The sequence below is a fragment of the Bemisia tabaci genome, chromosome 10 (genome assembly GCF_918797505.1).
Source record: "Bemisia tabaci chromosome 10, PGI_BMITA_v3".
Classification (NCBI taxonomy): domain Eukaryota; kingdom Metazoa; phylum Arthropoda; class Insecta; order Hemiptera; family Aleyrodidae; genus Bemisia; species Bemisia tabaci.
The window spans coordinates 3427474-3442198 of NC_092802.1; the positions used below are offsets into that span (position 1 = coordinate 3427474).

The 14725-nt window shown below is 36.8% G+C and overlaps 1 protein-coding gene across 1 annotated transcript; it reads right to left on the minus strand.

The window, feature by feature from the left end:
* Positions 1-82: 82 nt before the first annotated feature.
* Positions 83-14607, minus strand: LOC109038055 (FAST kinase domain-containing protein 5, mitochondrial). Its single transcript, XM_019052985.2, has 8 exons — positions 13541-14607; positions 12230-12494; positions 10975-11181; positions 8991-9222; positions 8068-8192; positions 6170-6314; positions 666-889; positions 83-312 (listed from the first exon to the last, which is right to left on the minus strand). The coding sequence occupies exons 1-8, from the start codon at positions 14260-14262 to the stop codon at positions 199-201; spliced, it is 2034 nt and encodes a 677-aa protein (XP_018908530.2). The 5' UTR covers positions 14263-14607; the 3' UTR covers positions 83-198.
* Positions 14608-14725: the final 118 nt, after the last annotated feature.

The window sequence follows — 14725 nt, forward strand, 5'->3', positions numbered from 1 at the left end:
CGAGTTAGTTTTTCTTGACATTTTCAGTATCAGGAAACTGGAAAGAGAAGAGTTTTTTCTGTGCTTAGTGAAGCAAGAACGATTTGTTGGGTAATCATTTAATTAAAAACTGTACAAAAACAAGGAAAATTAAATATGTTTACCACAAATACTTTTGGTGGTGAAAAGACAAGGAACAGGTGGTAGAATTTGTAAAAACTATCTATTTGTCCTCCAAATCTGCTCATATTTGCTATAATTTATGATTTGCTTGATAACATCCAACCGTTCTTCTTCAGAGAGAGGAAGCATTTTGATAAATGGAAGAAAGCACTGTAAAAAAATGAAATAATTGAGTTAAAGATCAGGATATTTGAGTTTTAAAAGGGTACACCAAGGTGGGAAAATAATTTCCTTTCGCAGAAAAACGCCTGACCAATCAGAAATACTTTTGTTGATAACTTAAGTTCAAATACATATTTTGACTCGACTGGACAGAAATTACTCCCCTAAAAAATGTCTACCTCCGAACTTCGACTTTTTTGCAGAGGGTGTTACATATGTATTTTCAAATTGGAAATATGATCGATAAGATAATTAGGCACATTTATTTCAAGCATTCACAGAAGTGATGACCTCTCAGAGACCCTCAAAAATTTGAAAATCTAGTAGAAACAGAGACTTACAAAGTGAGGTTCGATGCCCAATTTGGTGAGGAGCCTTTCGCGCAACCTCATGTAACCAACAGGTTCTCCAGTTTTATAACAATGCCCGAACTCTCCAGTGCCGTAGATACAATGCCACTTTCCTCCAGCTGATGGTAAAGTGGTTTTCAAATATGCATCAGGCCTAAGTTCTTCGGGTATTGGTAAAGGCCTTCCTGTCTCTTCCTCCAGACAGTAGATTATGTCTGTGAAACAGTGATTTGTCGTCAGTAAAATCCTATACCAAAAGCTTAAATCGACAAGAGTTTCGAAGCAGTTCTCACAAAATTTAGAATCAAATTAGATGTATCTTTCAGGGTTTCCACTTGTTCTCAATTTTGAAATTCCCTGTGTTTTTCCTGCAGTGTTGGCAGAAAATAACTCTGCTAAAATGCATCTGTCGCAGAGGTGTAACCTAGCCACTCTGCCGAGACTCTGGTAAACTTAAAAACGTTAATTTTAGCTTTTACAAATCTTGTCCAACTTCACTACTGTAGAATACTGTTCTACATTGAAGTGATTATGTGCAAATGGACGAAATTCAAGGATTTTGAAAAAACAGAAATTACAGAGTTAGCATCCAATTCCCTGGGTCTTCACTCTAAGTTGAATTCCTTGGGTTATTGAGTTGAATTCCTTTAGTTTTCCCCGTAGCTAAAACCCACATCTTTTCAATTTTCACTAATCTGTAAGATTCAAACCTCATGACAAGCGAGACATAAGGGTTGCAACTATTTCATTTTAACATGTAAAAACAATGCTTCTGAAATTTTCTGCGGTTTTTGTTTACATAAATGAGATAACCCCCCACGGTTCGTTTCAGAGGGAGGTAAATAAAATAGTGTTGCCCACTCAAAATTTCTTCGGGATCTTGAAGTAGGATGCATACACAGTCATTTAAGCCTAAAATGAAAATATTCTGTCGAGCTCTTCGAAAATAAAATCGATTTTTGTGTTTTTGGCGCTAAAATGGCCTTCAAAAACGATCAATGATTCAATTCCGATGGGATGTGCATATGCAAAATGGTACATGTATGATGAAATCTACGTATTTTTGGACCAGGAATCGATTGAGCAGGGTCCCGAATCGGTCCGAAGCTTCATTGACCGAAAAATGGGCCTTTTTTTGGATTTTAGGGATGTTTTGGGCCCATTTTTTCCCAATTTTGTCGTGAGAAAACCTGTGCTGTCATGGGTATTGATAATTAGGTAATTTCGGGCGAGAAATCGAATGCGCTTGGTCCCGAGTCACTCCGGGGCTTCTTAGGCCGAAAATTTTTTCTCGGCTTGGTTGGGTTAAGATTATTTGTTTGACCGAAAAAGGAGGGAAAATAGTTATTCTGCATATATAAATATCATAAATCCACAAGAGGAGTTCATTTTTCGAGTCCAAATCTATACCGTCTCTTCATAAAGCGCATACGATTTCTCGTCAGAAGGTCTTTGAAAAAGAGAAATTGATGTGTACGGCATATTTTCTCGGTCGAAATAAAAATTATTGATAGGAATACCGCTGATACCGCTGGTGGATGTATTCCTTTGGATATTTCGTGATTGATATTGATTTGTTACGTTGCAGCACTAGAAATTGAACTAGATCTCATGATCAGAGAAATATGTATTTGGAAAATTTGTCCAAGTATCATGAAAAAGAAATATTCCTCATACACAAAACAAAAAAATAAGAATAAGATCATTGGTTATGGTACAATCAGCAGCTTTGCTCATGCTTTTATTTACAGTTCGGTTAACAAGCTCGTACAGACAAGTTGTTAGAGAAGTAGTACAAAGGATCCATGCCAAAATTCTGGGAAAATAGGAGTAGCAAAAAGATCAACACACAATGAAGATCCAAAGAGTAATCAATCAGAAATTCAAATTTAATGAAAATGATTAAAAGTGAAGCAATATCAATCGGTCAAGTTTGTAGTGATAGTAAAAAGTAAATGAAAATGAAAGTAAGAACTCAAATCTACATTTAATTCAAGTCAGAAAATGAAAATCAAAAGGCGGAATGGAAAATTGCGGCGAAAAAAGTTGAAGCAGATTTGAAGCGTTCGCAAAAAGTCGCTGTCCACACACAAGACATATATATGGACAACAAAATAATGGACATCCAAACATTGGTTGAATAAGAATCATGACTGTGCTTAAAAATTTAGACATGCGAAGCATTATATTTACAAACTGCACGCAATAATTGGGTATCATGCATAGGACTTTCCTTTAAAACCTTAAAGCTGAGCCAGGTTGGCTGGAAGTCATGGTGGACGGCCTCGACAGCTTGCTCGCTGTATGAACCTAAACCGTGTCCATATTTTTTGCAAAAATAAGGAACATGATGAAATACGGCATGTACTTTCGGAGTGACAGGAATCTCCAAATCTAAATAGCTCCTTTTAAATTTTTCGATTTTTGCGAGATAATTCTCCTGTAAATCATTTGTGAAACACCCTTTCACAACATCTCTAAAATTTTTGAGCACCTCTACATATTTTAAGCAGGTGAGTGAACTCCGTAAAAAATCAGTATGCTCAAGTAAAATTCGACATGCATTCCCATTAAATTCTTCGGATCCATGCGTCTTTTGCCGCTTCACATGACAAAGAGATGCCCATTTTAGTGCATCCTCTTCATTTTCTCGAGTCATGTGCTCGAACAAAGTGTTCACGACGCCCAATAAAAGGTGGAGTTCAGGTGGCGGGATTATATCGATGATAAGTTTTTCGTCATCGTTGTGAAATACAGGGGGATTTATACAATTTTTAAAATTTTGAGCTCTCTTTTTTTGAGCTCCTGACTTAATCCATTCAGAATAATTTTGCATACAGCTACCAATTGATCTGTATGAACCTACTTCCTGCAGTGCATTTTTTGGTACATCACACCATGTACAGGGGTGGCAACTTGAATGTGACATTAATCCGACGATAATATTGGTCAACTTAAGATCACATGCAATGGTCGAATCAAAATTATTAAGACACAGTTTTGACCAAAATATTGACACATTAGCATAATTTTCTTGGGTGCGTTGTACTAACCCTATTATAAAAAGTTTTTTCACGCCAGAATTTACAAATTTTCTCGATAGGACGCCTTCTTTAAATTTTTGTCGACTTTTTCTACCTAATGCATCTGTTTCTGTTAATTCAGGCACAGAAGACTGAACTGAGAGACAAATTTTCAAAAATTCCTGTCCGCCATCGACACCTATTTTTAAATGGACATCAGGCATATTACGTGATTTCTTTACAAATTCAATGAAAGCTCCAACATCATTGCAAAATACAAATGTTTCATCATATTTACTTTCGACGTTGGATTTCACATTCGAAACCTCAATTTGCTCAACTGTAAAAAATTCGTCTACATTGTGAGAGAGTTGCTCAATCTTTTTCTTTAAATTAGGCTCAACTATAAGTTTGTTTTTTGAGGCCACTCTCATAGTGTTGGCAATACCGAGAGTGGTTCTTGCACTAAGATTGAACGATGTTTGCACGTTATGGAAATATTTCGCAGAAAATAAACAGTTATTTGACGTTTTGGGGGTCTTATTATTGACGGAAACTTTAAGTGGCTTTCCTTTAATTTGGGAAAGCGATAAAATTGAATCAACATTTTCACCATTATTTGCAGATTTTGAATCAATTACTTTCTTAATAAGGACTGATGAAAGTTGTTCAATGTTTTTGGAAGAACAAGAACCTTCAACGAGTGAGGAAATATTGCTGATAAGAGAGTTTTTATTACACTTATGTTGAATACCTGGTTGTATCTTATTGAAACACTTACTGCAGCGTTTTTGGAACCTCGGTTTTTTCGATTCACGATTCATCACCACTACTTTCGAACTTCCAAAAATTCTAAGTCTAGGGGGTAGAACTTGACCACTTTTGGATGGATTAGCGTTCACTGCACTCCTCGCCAGTTTACATAGATGACAGTTACAAGAAAAGCCACTTTCCTGGGACCGGGTTTGTTTTTGCGGCACAAATGCTGAAAAGTCCGGTTGTTCCTTCAGCGCAGCTCCTCTGTAAATGCTTCTTCTGCACTTGTCACACAGAACACGTGGTAAAAATTCATTGTTTGGGTCAGACTGTGGCACTAAGTTCTTGATTTTTCTCTCCAAGTTCTCCACAATGTTCTGCACTTTTCCTATCCCTAAACATAAGAGGCACAAGATGCGTCTGTTTTCCTCGTGGATTCTAGGTCTATTCAGTCCCATATTTCACTGATTTAAAACACTTCAGTGTAAAAAAAATCAACAAGAATCCAGCTGAACTATAAAATTATAATTCCCGAAATGTGTAGGACACTGGACTTGTTGTGACTGAAACTGATTCCGAGTACACGCATGAACCCGTCGATCAGTGCAGATCAGCATGCGTGCGCACTGATATCATTCTTCACAGCGCATGATCAGATCTGAGATATGCATCGTGCTTTCATGCAGGAGCTTACACAGTGGACTGGCTGAAGGAGGCCAAAGGTCATCAAATTATAGAAAAGTTTCTTGTTACTTATTCAGGAGTCTCATTTTAAAGTCAAAGAAAGGCCAATTTCAGCATCCAGTTTGAACATAAAAGACAAAAAATATTTTCAAAGCTCTTCCGGAGCTCCACCTGGGCCTACTGCGTTTTCTTTGATTAGGAAGCCCCCGAGTGACTCGGGACGAAGCGCATTCGATTTCTCGCCCGAAATTACCTAATAATCAATACCCATGACGGCACAGGTTTTCTCACGACAAAATTGGGAAAAAATGGGCCCAAAACATCCCTAAAATCCAAAAAAAGGCCCATTTTTCGGTCAATGAGGCTTCGGACCGATTCGGGACCCTGCTCAATCGATTCCTGGTCCAAAAATACGTAGATTTCATCATACATGTACCATTTTGCATATGCACAACCCATCGGAATTGAATCATTGATCGTTTTTGAAGGCCATTTTAGCGCCAAAAACACAAAAATCGATTTTATTTTCGAAGAGCTCGACAGAATATTTTCATTTTAGGCTTAAATGACTGTGTATGCATCCTACTTCAAGATCCCGAAGGAATTTTGAGTGGGCAACACTATTTTACTTACCTCCCTCTGAAACGAACCGTGCCCCGTGAAGTTTCTGAACTTGATGTAGCAATCATAGTTCGCTTTAAAAATGGCATGTTCATTAAGTTCATTAAATTAAAATGTAAATATACATTCCTAAATTGACTGTGAAACTCCCAAATCACGTTTCTTGTTTGCGGTGTTTAAAAATCTCTAGTCCTGTTTGATTTTTCTGCGGGAGAACAGATCAATTGAGTAACTCTCCATTTAAAATACAAAGTATGACAGGAAGTCTGCAATATCGCAAACGGAGATACGTCGTTTGGGAGTTTCACCGTTGATATGAAGCAGCCAAAATTTTGACTCATTGACACGTGCAGGGAGGACAGTGACTAAAAAAATCCAGGCATTCAGAGAAGAGATTAGAATACTGCATACCAGGTTTCATGAACGAAGGCAGGATCGACATTATTTTTGCATACTCTTGCCCTCCGAGAAGGTCACTCAGTTGACAGTACATACTATAGATTAACTTATCTGCTTTGATTCTACTATTTTCATTTGGAACGTACCAAGCTGCTTTCTGCAAGAAGAAGAGAAGAAACAATACAATATGTGGTGACTTACAATTAGACTGAGCATATTTCACACGAGACAAATAATTATTAAAATCACAGATATTGGGGAGGATCCACCCTTAGAATGGTGAATACAATTTTCAAGGAAGAAGTGAAGGCTTTCTTAACTGGAAAGAGGTAGTTTTATTTTACTATAGTTGCAAGGTTCAGAATAGGATTTTTGTTTATAACTCATTGAACCTTCACAGCAAACAGGGAGCAAACTTTTTTATAGAGGGGATTTAAAATGAGTTTTAATAAACACATGGATCGAAAGTTGGTGTTCAAAAGTTTATGATTATGTATCTGACGATGAAGAGATTTTTAACGATCATTAAAAATCTCAATTTTGATTAAATATTTTCTAATTCAGGGGCTTCACCCCAAGAAAACTAAGAGCCCGCAAATTTTATTTTACAAGCTTTCAGTACAGGTTCTAACGGTCTATTTGAGATGAAGATATTGAAAATTGATGCAGTACCACCTGTCCTTTTGCTAGACGAAAGTGGTATTTTCGGTTAACCGTATATTTCGGCTAACCATCTTTACAATCTAGATTTAATGGTTCTGAAACATTTTATTTTAAAATCTACACTTAAAAATTGGTTTTTAACATCATATATGCAACGATGTGGGTTTTACAGCTTAATTTACCAAATTGGTGCTAAAATCGCAGGTTGAGAATCGGTGAAAACTAGGATATTTTGTTAAAAATTGAAGAATGACCTTAGAGGCAAACTATTCAAATCAGTTTCTTATTTTGGTGCATAGATCATGTAAAAAAAAAATTGATGATGATCTGAGATGGTGGGTGTCAAAATCAATATTTGAGTGTTGAGTTGACGTGGATTGATCCGACCAAAATTGTACGTAGAGCACAAAACCCGGAACGGAAATCACTATAATCAACTTCTGACTAAGATACAAACTAAAAAAAATAATAAAACAAGGCTAAACAACCCCTCTAAAACGTTGTTCTAACAAAATAAATCAAGTAGGGAAAGTTTGAGTTTCCTAATTTCAGCAATTCCAGTCTTAATCAAGGTATCAACCTCGCTAGTTTACATTGATAACAGGTTTGAATTTCCCACACACAAAAAAAAACAATAAGTAGTCAACTAAAATCAAATTGCAAACTGCCACCGTTTTGGAAGGCTTCTCAATGGGCCAATGTCCTTTCCCTGCCTTGTTTTGTCCTGAGTGTTAACAGTGTGTGACAGCTGAGCCGAAACGCTCAGACTGAGATTGTCATACTTTCCTACTGCAGAGACTATTATAGTAACGTTTAGTGCGTGGTTTGACTCTCGTGGACTGTTGATTTTCCATGAGCAAAAAGGTTTAGATTCATGAACCAAGAAATACAAAATATCTTAGGCTTTAATTTCAGTACTTTTCATTACGCAAATCATTTTCTATGTGAGCTTTTGGTTGGGAAACATACATCAGAGTGCACTTTGTACCTTGTCTATTGATCCATTCTGCAATTTGACAGTCAATGAGTGAGAGAGTAACAATCTCTAATGATAGGATAGAAGCGTTCTATGGACAGATGTCTAGGTAGATTAGGAGGAATACATTGTGCAATGTGGAACTGATATTTCTGACTTATTTCAGAGACAATCTATGTACAATTGGTTTTCAAGTGGAGATAGGTGCTTTTATGGAAATCTACATTACGAAGTGCAGTCCACGTAGAAAATTAAAGCAGGGACAACTTACATCTTTCATGCTTTCCTCCAACTCAGGGGATAGTAGCGGCCCTTGATAAGAGGGAGCCTCTAGTTTCACCCCTTCGCTTAACTGTAAGTAATGAACGGGCACACTAAACCTATTGAATCTCTTACCTGTAAAACAAAACAAAAACAAAAACAAGGTATTCAAGAAATGAAAGGGACAATTATGACCGTTTCACAAACTATCTTAAATGCAGATCATTGGTTACAAGACAAACTATTTTTCAGTCAAGTATTGATAAAATATGAAAACTTCATTAGTCCCCGATCTATCAAAATTGATCGATATATCAAAGATATATCAATATAATCGATATGTGAGTTAGATATACTCGTACTTGATGGCCAGGCAGTGTTCGCTGAATATAAGGGATAGATGGGCAAACATTTGAAATACGGGAGAGGCTTGTCCCTGGTCTTTTATTAGCTTATGAATGTGTTCTGTTCCCATTTTTTTGGCCAAAGTATAAATCAAACATTTTTCACTGCAAAATTTGTTGAAAATATTGTCTGATATCCATGGTTTTTTTTTCCAAACTTTGAATGGTGCAGTGGGTTAGATTTTGAAAGCTTCGCTGTGGAAAGCTTAACATATTTACAGTTTCAAGGACCAGCTTTCGTCATCTTTTAGCTCTCTAAAAACGTTTCAAGGTTTTTATTTTGGCTGGATAGATGTATGGCTATATTTTTAAGAACAAAATTGAAGTTAATTTTGGAACGACTGATGGACCCAAAAATGTATTAAGAAAAAAACATAAAGAGGCAAGTATGAAGGAAATATAATTCACAAAAACGATCATTTTAATACTAAAATAATTATAATAATGAGGATTTCAATTTTTGAGCCGGTCTCATTTTGACTCTTAGGCGCATATTGCCAAATACTTAAAGAAATTTTCTGAGGCTTACCAAAACAATGGACAAGGAATTCGTGGGAAAAAGCTTTGGACAGAAGGTCTTCTGGATACAGTTCTTCAGCCTGCATTTTGTTGAGAAAAATACTAAGTTGCCTTGGGTGCTCCATGATTTCATCCTGCCGATCAGGGCTCTGGAATTCATTGACAGTTAACTCATATATGTTTGGAATTTCTTCACATTTGTAGTTCAGTCCAGAAAGACATCCAGCAACAGCTGTCAACTCCTAGATGGAAACAAAATAGATTAAATATCGAATCAAACAACTAGGACTTTTATTTTTCTATTTTTTGAGCTTAATATGGGATCAAATTCTTATAAGATGGACGAGATCAAATGTAATTGAAGCTGCCAGAGGCTAAAAAAAATAAAATAATACCTAAAAATAATATTTAAAATTGTGGAAAGCTTGTTAATAGGATAATTGATTTCTTACAATTTGAATACATCTGGGGAACGTTTCACAGGTGCAGAAACTTCACCTTCCCATTTCTCTAACTGACCAGCTCATTTTAAAAAATCCTTTTCCAAATGTTCAAAGTTGTAACCTTTTTTGTCTAAAAAAATTAAAAACATGTCAATTTCACCGCAATTCTACAAGGGACACAAAAATTTCACCGCCATTTGAACTTCTTTGAGAGCTGGCCTGCCCAATTTTCATTGCCTTCCCATCTATCGACGGGGCAGCCATGTGATCATGGAGTTTCTAAACCGTTGGAACTTGTCGTGGGTTCCCATGAATGATAGAACACCTACGCTGATTAAGACCAACCGACCTTTGAATGATATATGTTTTTCAAAAAGAAGTTGGCTTTTGGAAAGTAGCATTCGTATTACTTGTGGCGAGGAGATTTGTGACGGTCTGCCTGAGAATAGACCTCATTCCGCAGGAACTCGAAATGGAGCTATTGATGCCAGAGTGTAGAAGAAAGTTTTAAGAAAATTTTAGGACAAAATCGCTCAATACTGTTAAACCAAACTAGAAGCATGGCAGTTTGAAGTTCGCAATTCGAAAAATATACTTTTAGGAAAACGCTGTTTTAAATTTTAATCTGTCACACATTCAGTTCAAAAGCTTGCTGAATTGGATTGTGTTTTGCAATTTGGGACTGCTATATCTAACTCAGATTAAAAATGATGTATGTATCATTAGCTTCCCTATGCATATGGGTGTTTTTACGGATGGGCTAGGAATTGTAGTTCCTAATTGTAATGCAGCTTCACACGCTGAATTTGTACAAAAATCAACTCCAGTGCTCTCAACTAATTCTCCAGGACACTAGACAGACTTATCTAAATTTGGACTGCATTTTGCAATTTGGAACTATAAATTCTGGCTCATCTGGAAAAACACTTATCTGCATAGGGAAACTAATGGCACATACGTTGTTTTTAAACCGGGACAGAATTTATAGTTTCAAATTACAAAATGCAGTCCATTTTAAAATCCGATTTTTCCACCTACCCAACCAGATAGAATTAATGTAGCTCTACTGAAAAGTTCAACACCTTTCGGTAAGGCCTCTTCCCCATGATAATTGCATATTGACAGCCAAAATGCAAAATCAAATACCTCCATTGCAATGTTTTAAAATTTCTGCTCCTATTTTATTTTTTAGAAGAGAAAAAAGCCAACTTCATAGCTTGAAAAAAAAATATTCTGTAAAAGGAAGAGAAAAATCAGGGAAGTTTTCAAGAAATTACGTTTACTAGTTTTTCAATAAAATAATGGAGTATGAGGGGAAGGCTCATGCTACAACGTCGCGAATGGGGATAGGAGAGTTCCCTCTTTGGCCTTTGATGGTAAGTTCAAAAAAAGGGTTGCAAACTTTTTTAAAAAGCATTGAAGGGAGGAAAATTTGAGAGACAAGAGTTTTTACTGTGAGCTAATTCTGAATTTTCAGTCCGGAGACTATGCATGATTCCAAACTACGATAGTCATGTACCTCAAATTACTTTAATGAGTGTGTCTTCTTACCTTGATTCTAGCTGTTTTCATATTCTCTTTAAGTTTCTGAGCCAGAGTTTTCAGAATTTTATCATTCTGAATATGATTTTTGTTCAAGAGGCTGGCAATATGTACACATACAACAAATGGGTATTTGTCGAATCGTTCGGCCAAGACAGGGATAAGATTTTCAACCAAATAATCATGGTGTGTAAATGGTAATGAGTGGCGTATGCACTGAAAAAAATTAATATTAAGAACGTTTAGCTATGTTACTTTTTTCCTTCATCATTAAAATAATTGTTTATGAAAAGGAACAGATCACACATTCACAACCAATTTATTTTCCAAAAATTTTACTAGTCCGACCAGAAAAATACACAAAAGACGGCAAGATTTGACCATTGGTTGCCACAGAATTCAGAAAATGAATTTCCCTGACAAATTGTTAAATTCCTTGACATTTGAGGGTCTACAGGTGATGGATAAAAAGACACAAAACTTGCCCCTTCATAACCCAATCATCCATTACTTGTTGCTCGAGATGTCAAAAAAACATTTTGAAAAACAAAGACTGGTTGTTTCATCAATTTTCTGTGACTCTATTGTCGTTTTTCCTGACATTGCTTGATTTTTCTTCCTGCAGTTACCCTGATTGTAGTGAGTGGGATCAGCGTTTCATATTGAAACTTCATGTCCAAAATTTTGGGGTCCATTTGGCCTGCAAGCTGAATTTTTACAGGACAACTACAAGTTTTTATGAGGCAAGATGGTTTTTGATAGAATAGTTTGAAAGGAGCAGGGACATTGCAAAAATCAAGGCTGTAGCTACTTATTTCAACAATATTTTCAACCAGTGGTGCTACTGATCACAGCTTCCTCGCTGAGCGCATTTGACAGATGTAGCCCCAGTGAAGGTAGAATGTTGTTTAGCATGACATCATAGTATACTGAAAGCTAAGAGAATGAAACAATAGACAAGGATGAGAGACTTTTAATGGTAAAAACTTTATATATTGTTAATGATGTTAATTAGGAGTTACTTATGGTAATTCCGTTGCGCGGATTGAGTCATTCTAAGCACAAGAAATTTTGATTAGGAGCCATGTTTTAGAGTGCTTAAATTTGCATTGACACCTTGTCTCTAGTACATGTGAAAGCTGATTCGGAGGTCAGCTAGTGAGCTTGAGTCTAAAAGTTGCATTTGTTCAAGAGTGACATTCCTTACACTGATGTGACACAACTGAGCCGATGGTCAATCACATGATTTGTATAATATACTCACTTTCAGGATAGCAGTCACAGTAAAATCATGAACAATATCTATATTCTCAGCAAGTCGATCGATTATGGCCTCCACCAGCTTGGGCTCTTTGATAGTTGTTTGGCTTTTGAAGAATCCCAGGCAAATGATGCCGAGTTCATGAATGGTAAATTGATCAATTTCTTTGTACATCTTCCATTCTGCTTCCATCATGTTCACACTTGGATGATGGCAGCGAGAGGCATTCAAGAAAAACATTAATTGAACAAACTGCGATTTCGTTAACCTGGAGAAAAGAAAGGATTCAACTTGTCAACTAGAGGAGAGTGTGAATGAATGGTAAAAAATTTTAAGATGAAAGAAAAGGTGCAGATATTTTCAGTACTAGATTGTTTCATGATTAAGTATAAGAATTTCAAGAATCGATTTTTTGGGACAAAATTAGACTTTTTTGCTGAATGAACTTTTCTTCAGAACTGTTCACTCTCGGGACTACTAGGGCCAGATAGAAGGAGCGGCTAGGGTGCTGGAGGAACCGCCTTGGCCTCTGGCCATGCAGACTCTTACGCTGGTATTATTATTATTTTTTTTTTTTAAAGAGCGGTAATGCAAGAAAACCAGACCTCCAATAGGCCAACTGACTCCACAATCCCCCCCCCCCCCCCAATTTCCTTCAATACAGGTTTCATGGAAAAGCTAATTTGAAGCTTCCGGTTCAAAATATGTAATTTCTGCAAAAAGCTATTGAAAATTTTAATCTGTCATGTTCAGGGGATGAAATTGTCGTATTGAAATGTGATTAGGTAAGACCCTACCTTGGCCAAAAAATGAACTATATTATCTGTATGTTATTCTTCAAGAAAGAGAGAAAATTATTCATTGAAAAATTGGATCTAATTTTTTGATCAAAGAGGACGAAAATTGCTTTGCTGAAAATTATGCTCCCATGGACTGAGGGCTCTATTCTCAGAGTCAATTAAAATTCTATGGCTGAAGTACAAACCCACGTATCTCCATTCCAATGTTCCAAAATTTCCGCTCTTATTTTACTTTTTCCAAGAAAAACAAGCAAACTTTATGGCTAGAAATTTAAACAAACCATTCTGCTGACAGAGAAGATAAAACAAGAGAGTTCTTCAGAGAAATTACAAGTGCTGGTTTCCCTCCAAAAATTAAGGTATGATAGCAAGTTTACAACATTGCGAACAGAGAGACAAGGTTTCGAAATGCGGCCGTGGATAATGTAAAGTAGACATATGTCGAAAATTCTCTACAGAGGTAACGTTTTGTGAAATGTGAAAGCTTGTTAGAATTTAAAAAAATGAAACTAACCTATGAGTTTTTCTGCCAACTTTTTTCAGGCCTAGATAAACACAGTCGCTTGATTTTGCTCTGCCAATCAAATACCAGTGAAGAGCTGCTAATAAGATTTGCGAAGTCTTCCATGAACGGACTCGCATCACGCATTCCTGATCGAGGGCTTTGGTCAGATGAGAATAATTTCCACTGCTTGTATGATCACGGGGCCACATAGTTAAATTCCTCAATATTTGGAGAATTTCTTCATCTGCCATGTTTGGGAACCGTTTTATTAGAGCTTCTGTCATAGGCGTAAAAAGCTCATGAGAAAGTAGGCAGTACTCTTGTGGTTTCCGTTGCTCACTAATATACTGGAACTGCTCCAGAAGTTTTGGTATACTGTCTGACCAATCCATTTTTTGTACTTCAGAAGGGTTCAACATAGTGGTATTGTCCCGCAGCTTAGGAAAAGCATCCATTGCATGCTTGATGCCGAAACAACCATTTTGTAATACTTTGACAGCAAAAGTATTCTCGAGTTCAACAGACTCAAGGGACGTTTTGATAGGGGTTTCAGGCTGAGCTTCGAAATTAGTTGAGAAACACATCCGTGGCAAGAATTTCTGCAGAGGACAAGAAGTTAGGATTGGTGAAAAGTATCCGCTAATGGAATTTGCGGTTTTGCTAGGCAGGCCATGGAAACAATATCTTGGGGCGAGTGAATGCTGGATCTGAAGTAAAAGTCTGGATGCCATATCAATCGACGGAGTCGTGGTACTGTATCAAAAGAAATTAAGCAGTGGCTCGACTGTGGAGGGGGAAAATTGCCAAGTTCCTTCGATTACCTGGATGAACAAGGTATGAGACACAGTTTTCACCTGATGGCACCACGGTCTTGACTTTGAGCGTTATCATTGCTTCACCAGATTTATCACTGTAAAAATTTGTTATTAAAACTGAACCGCAGACTGATAATGGACCGCTTCTGAATTCTGATCTCGACTGATTGGCTGATGGCTGATTGGTAAGAGACAGATATGAGATGAGAATGAGAAATAGATTTTTTTCTCTAAGATTGAGTTTGAGAATAATGGAAAATTTAGGTTAGGTTGTGTTTTTCTTTTCGTTTTCTCGTTCTCAGGCTGTCCACTGATAAGAGATCAGCCAGCACAAAAAGGATCCCTAACCAAGTCCAGGAAACTTGATTTTCTGACATAA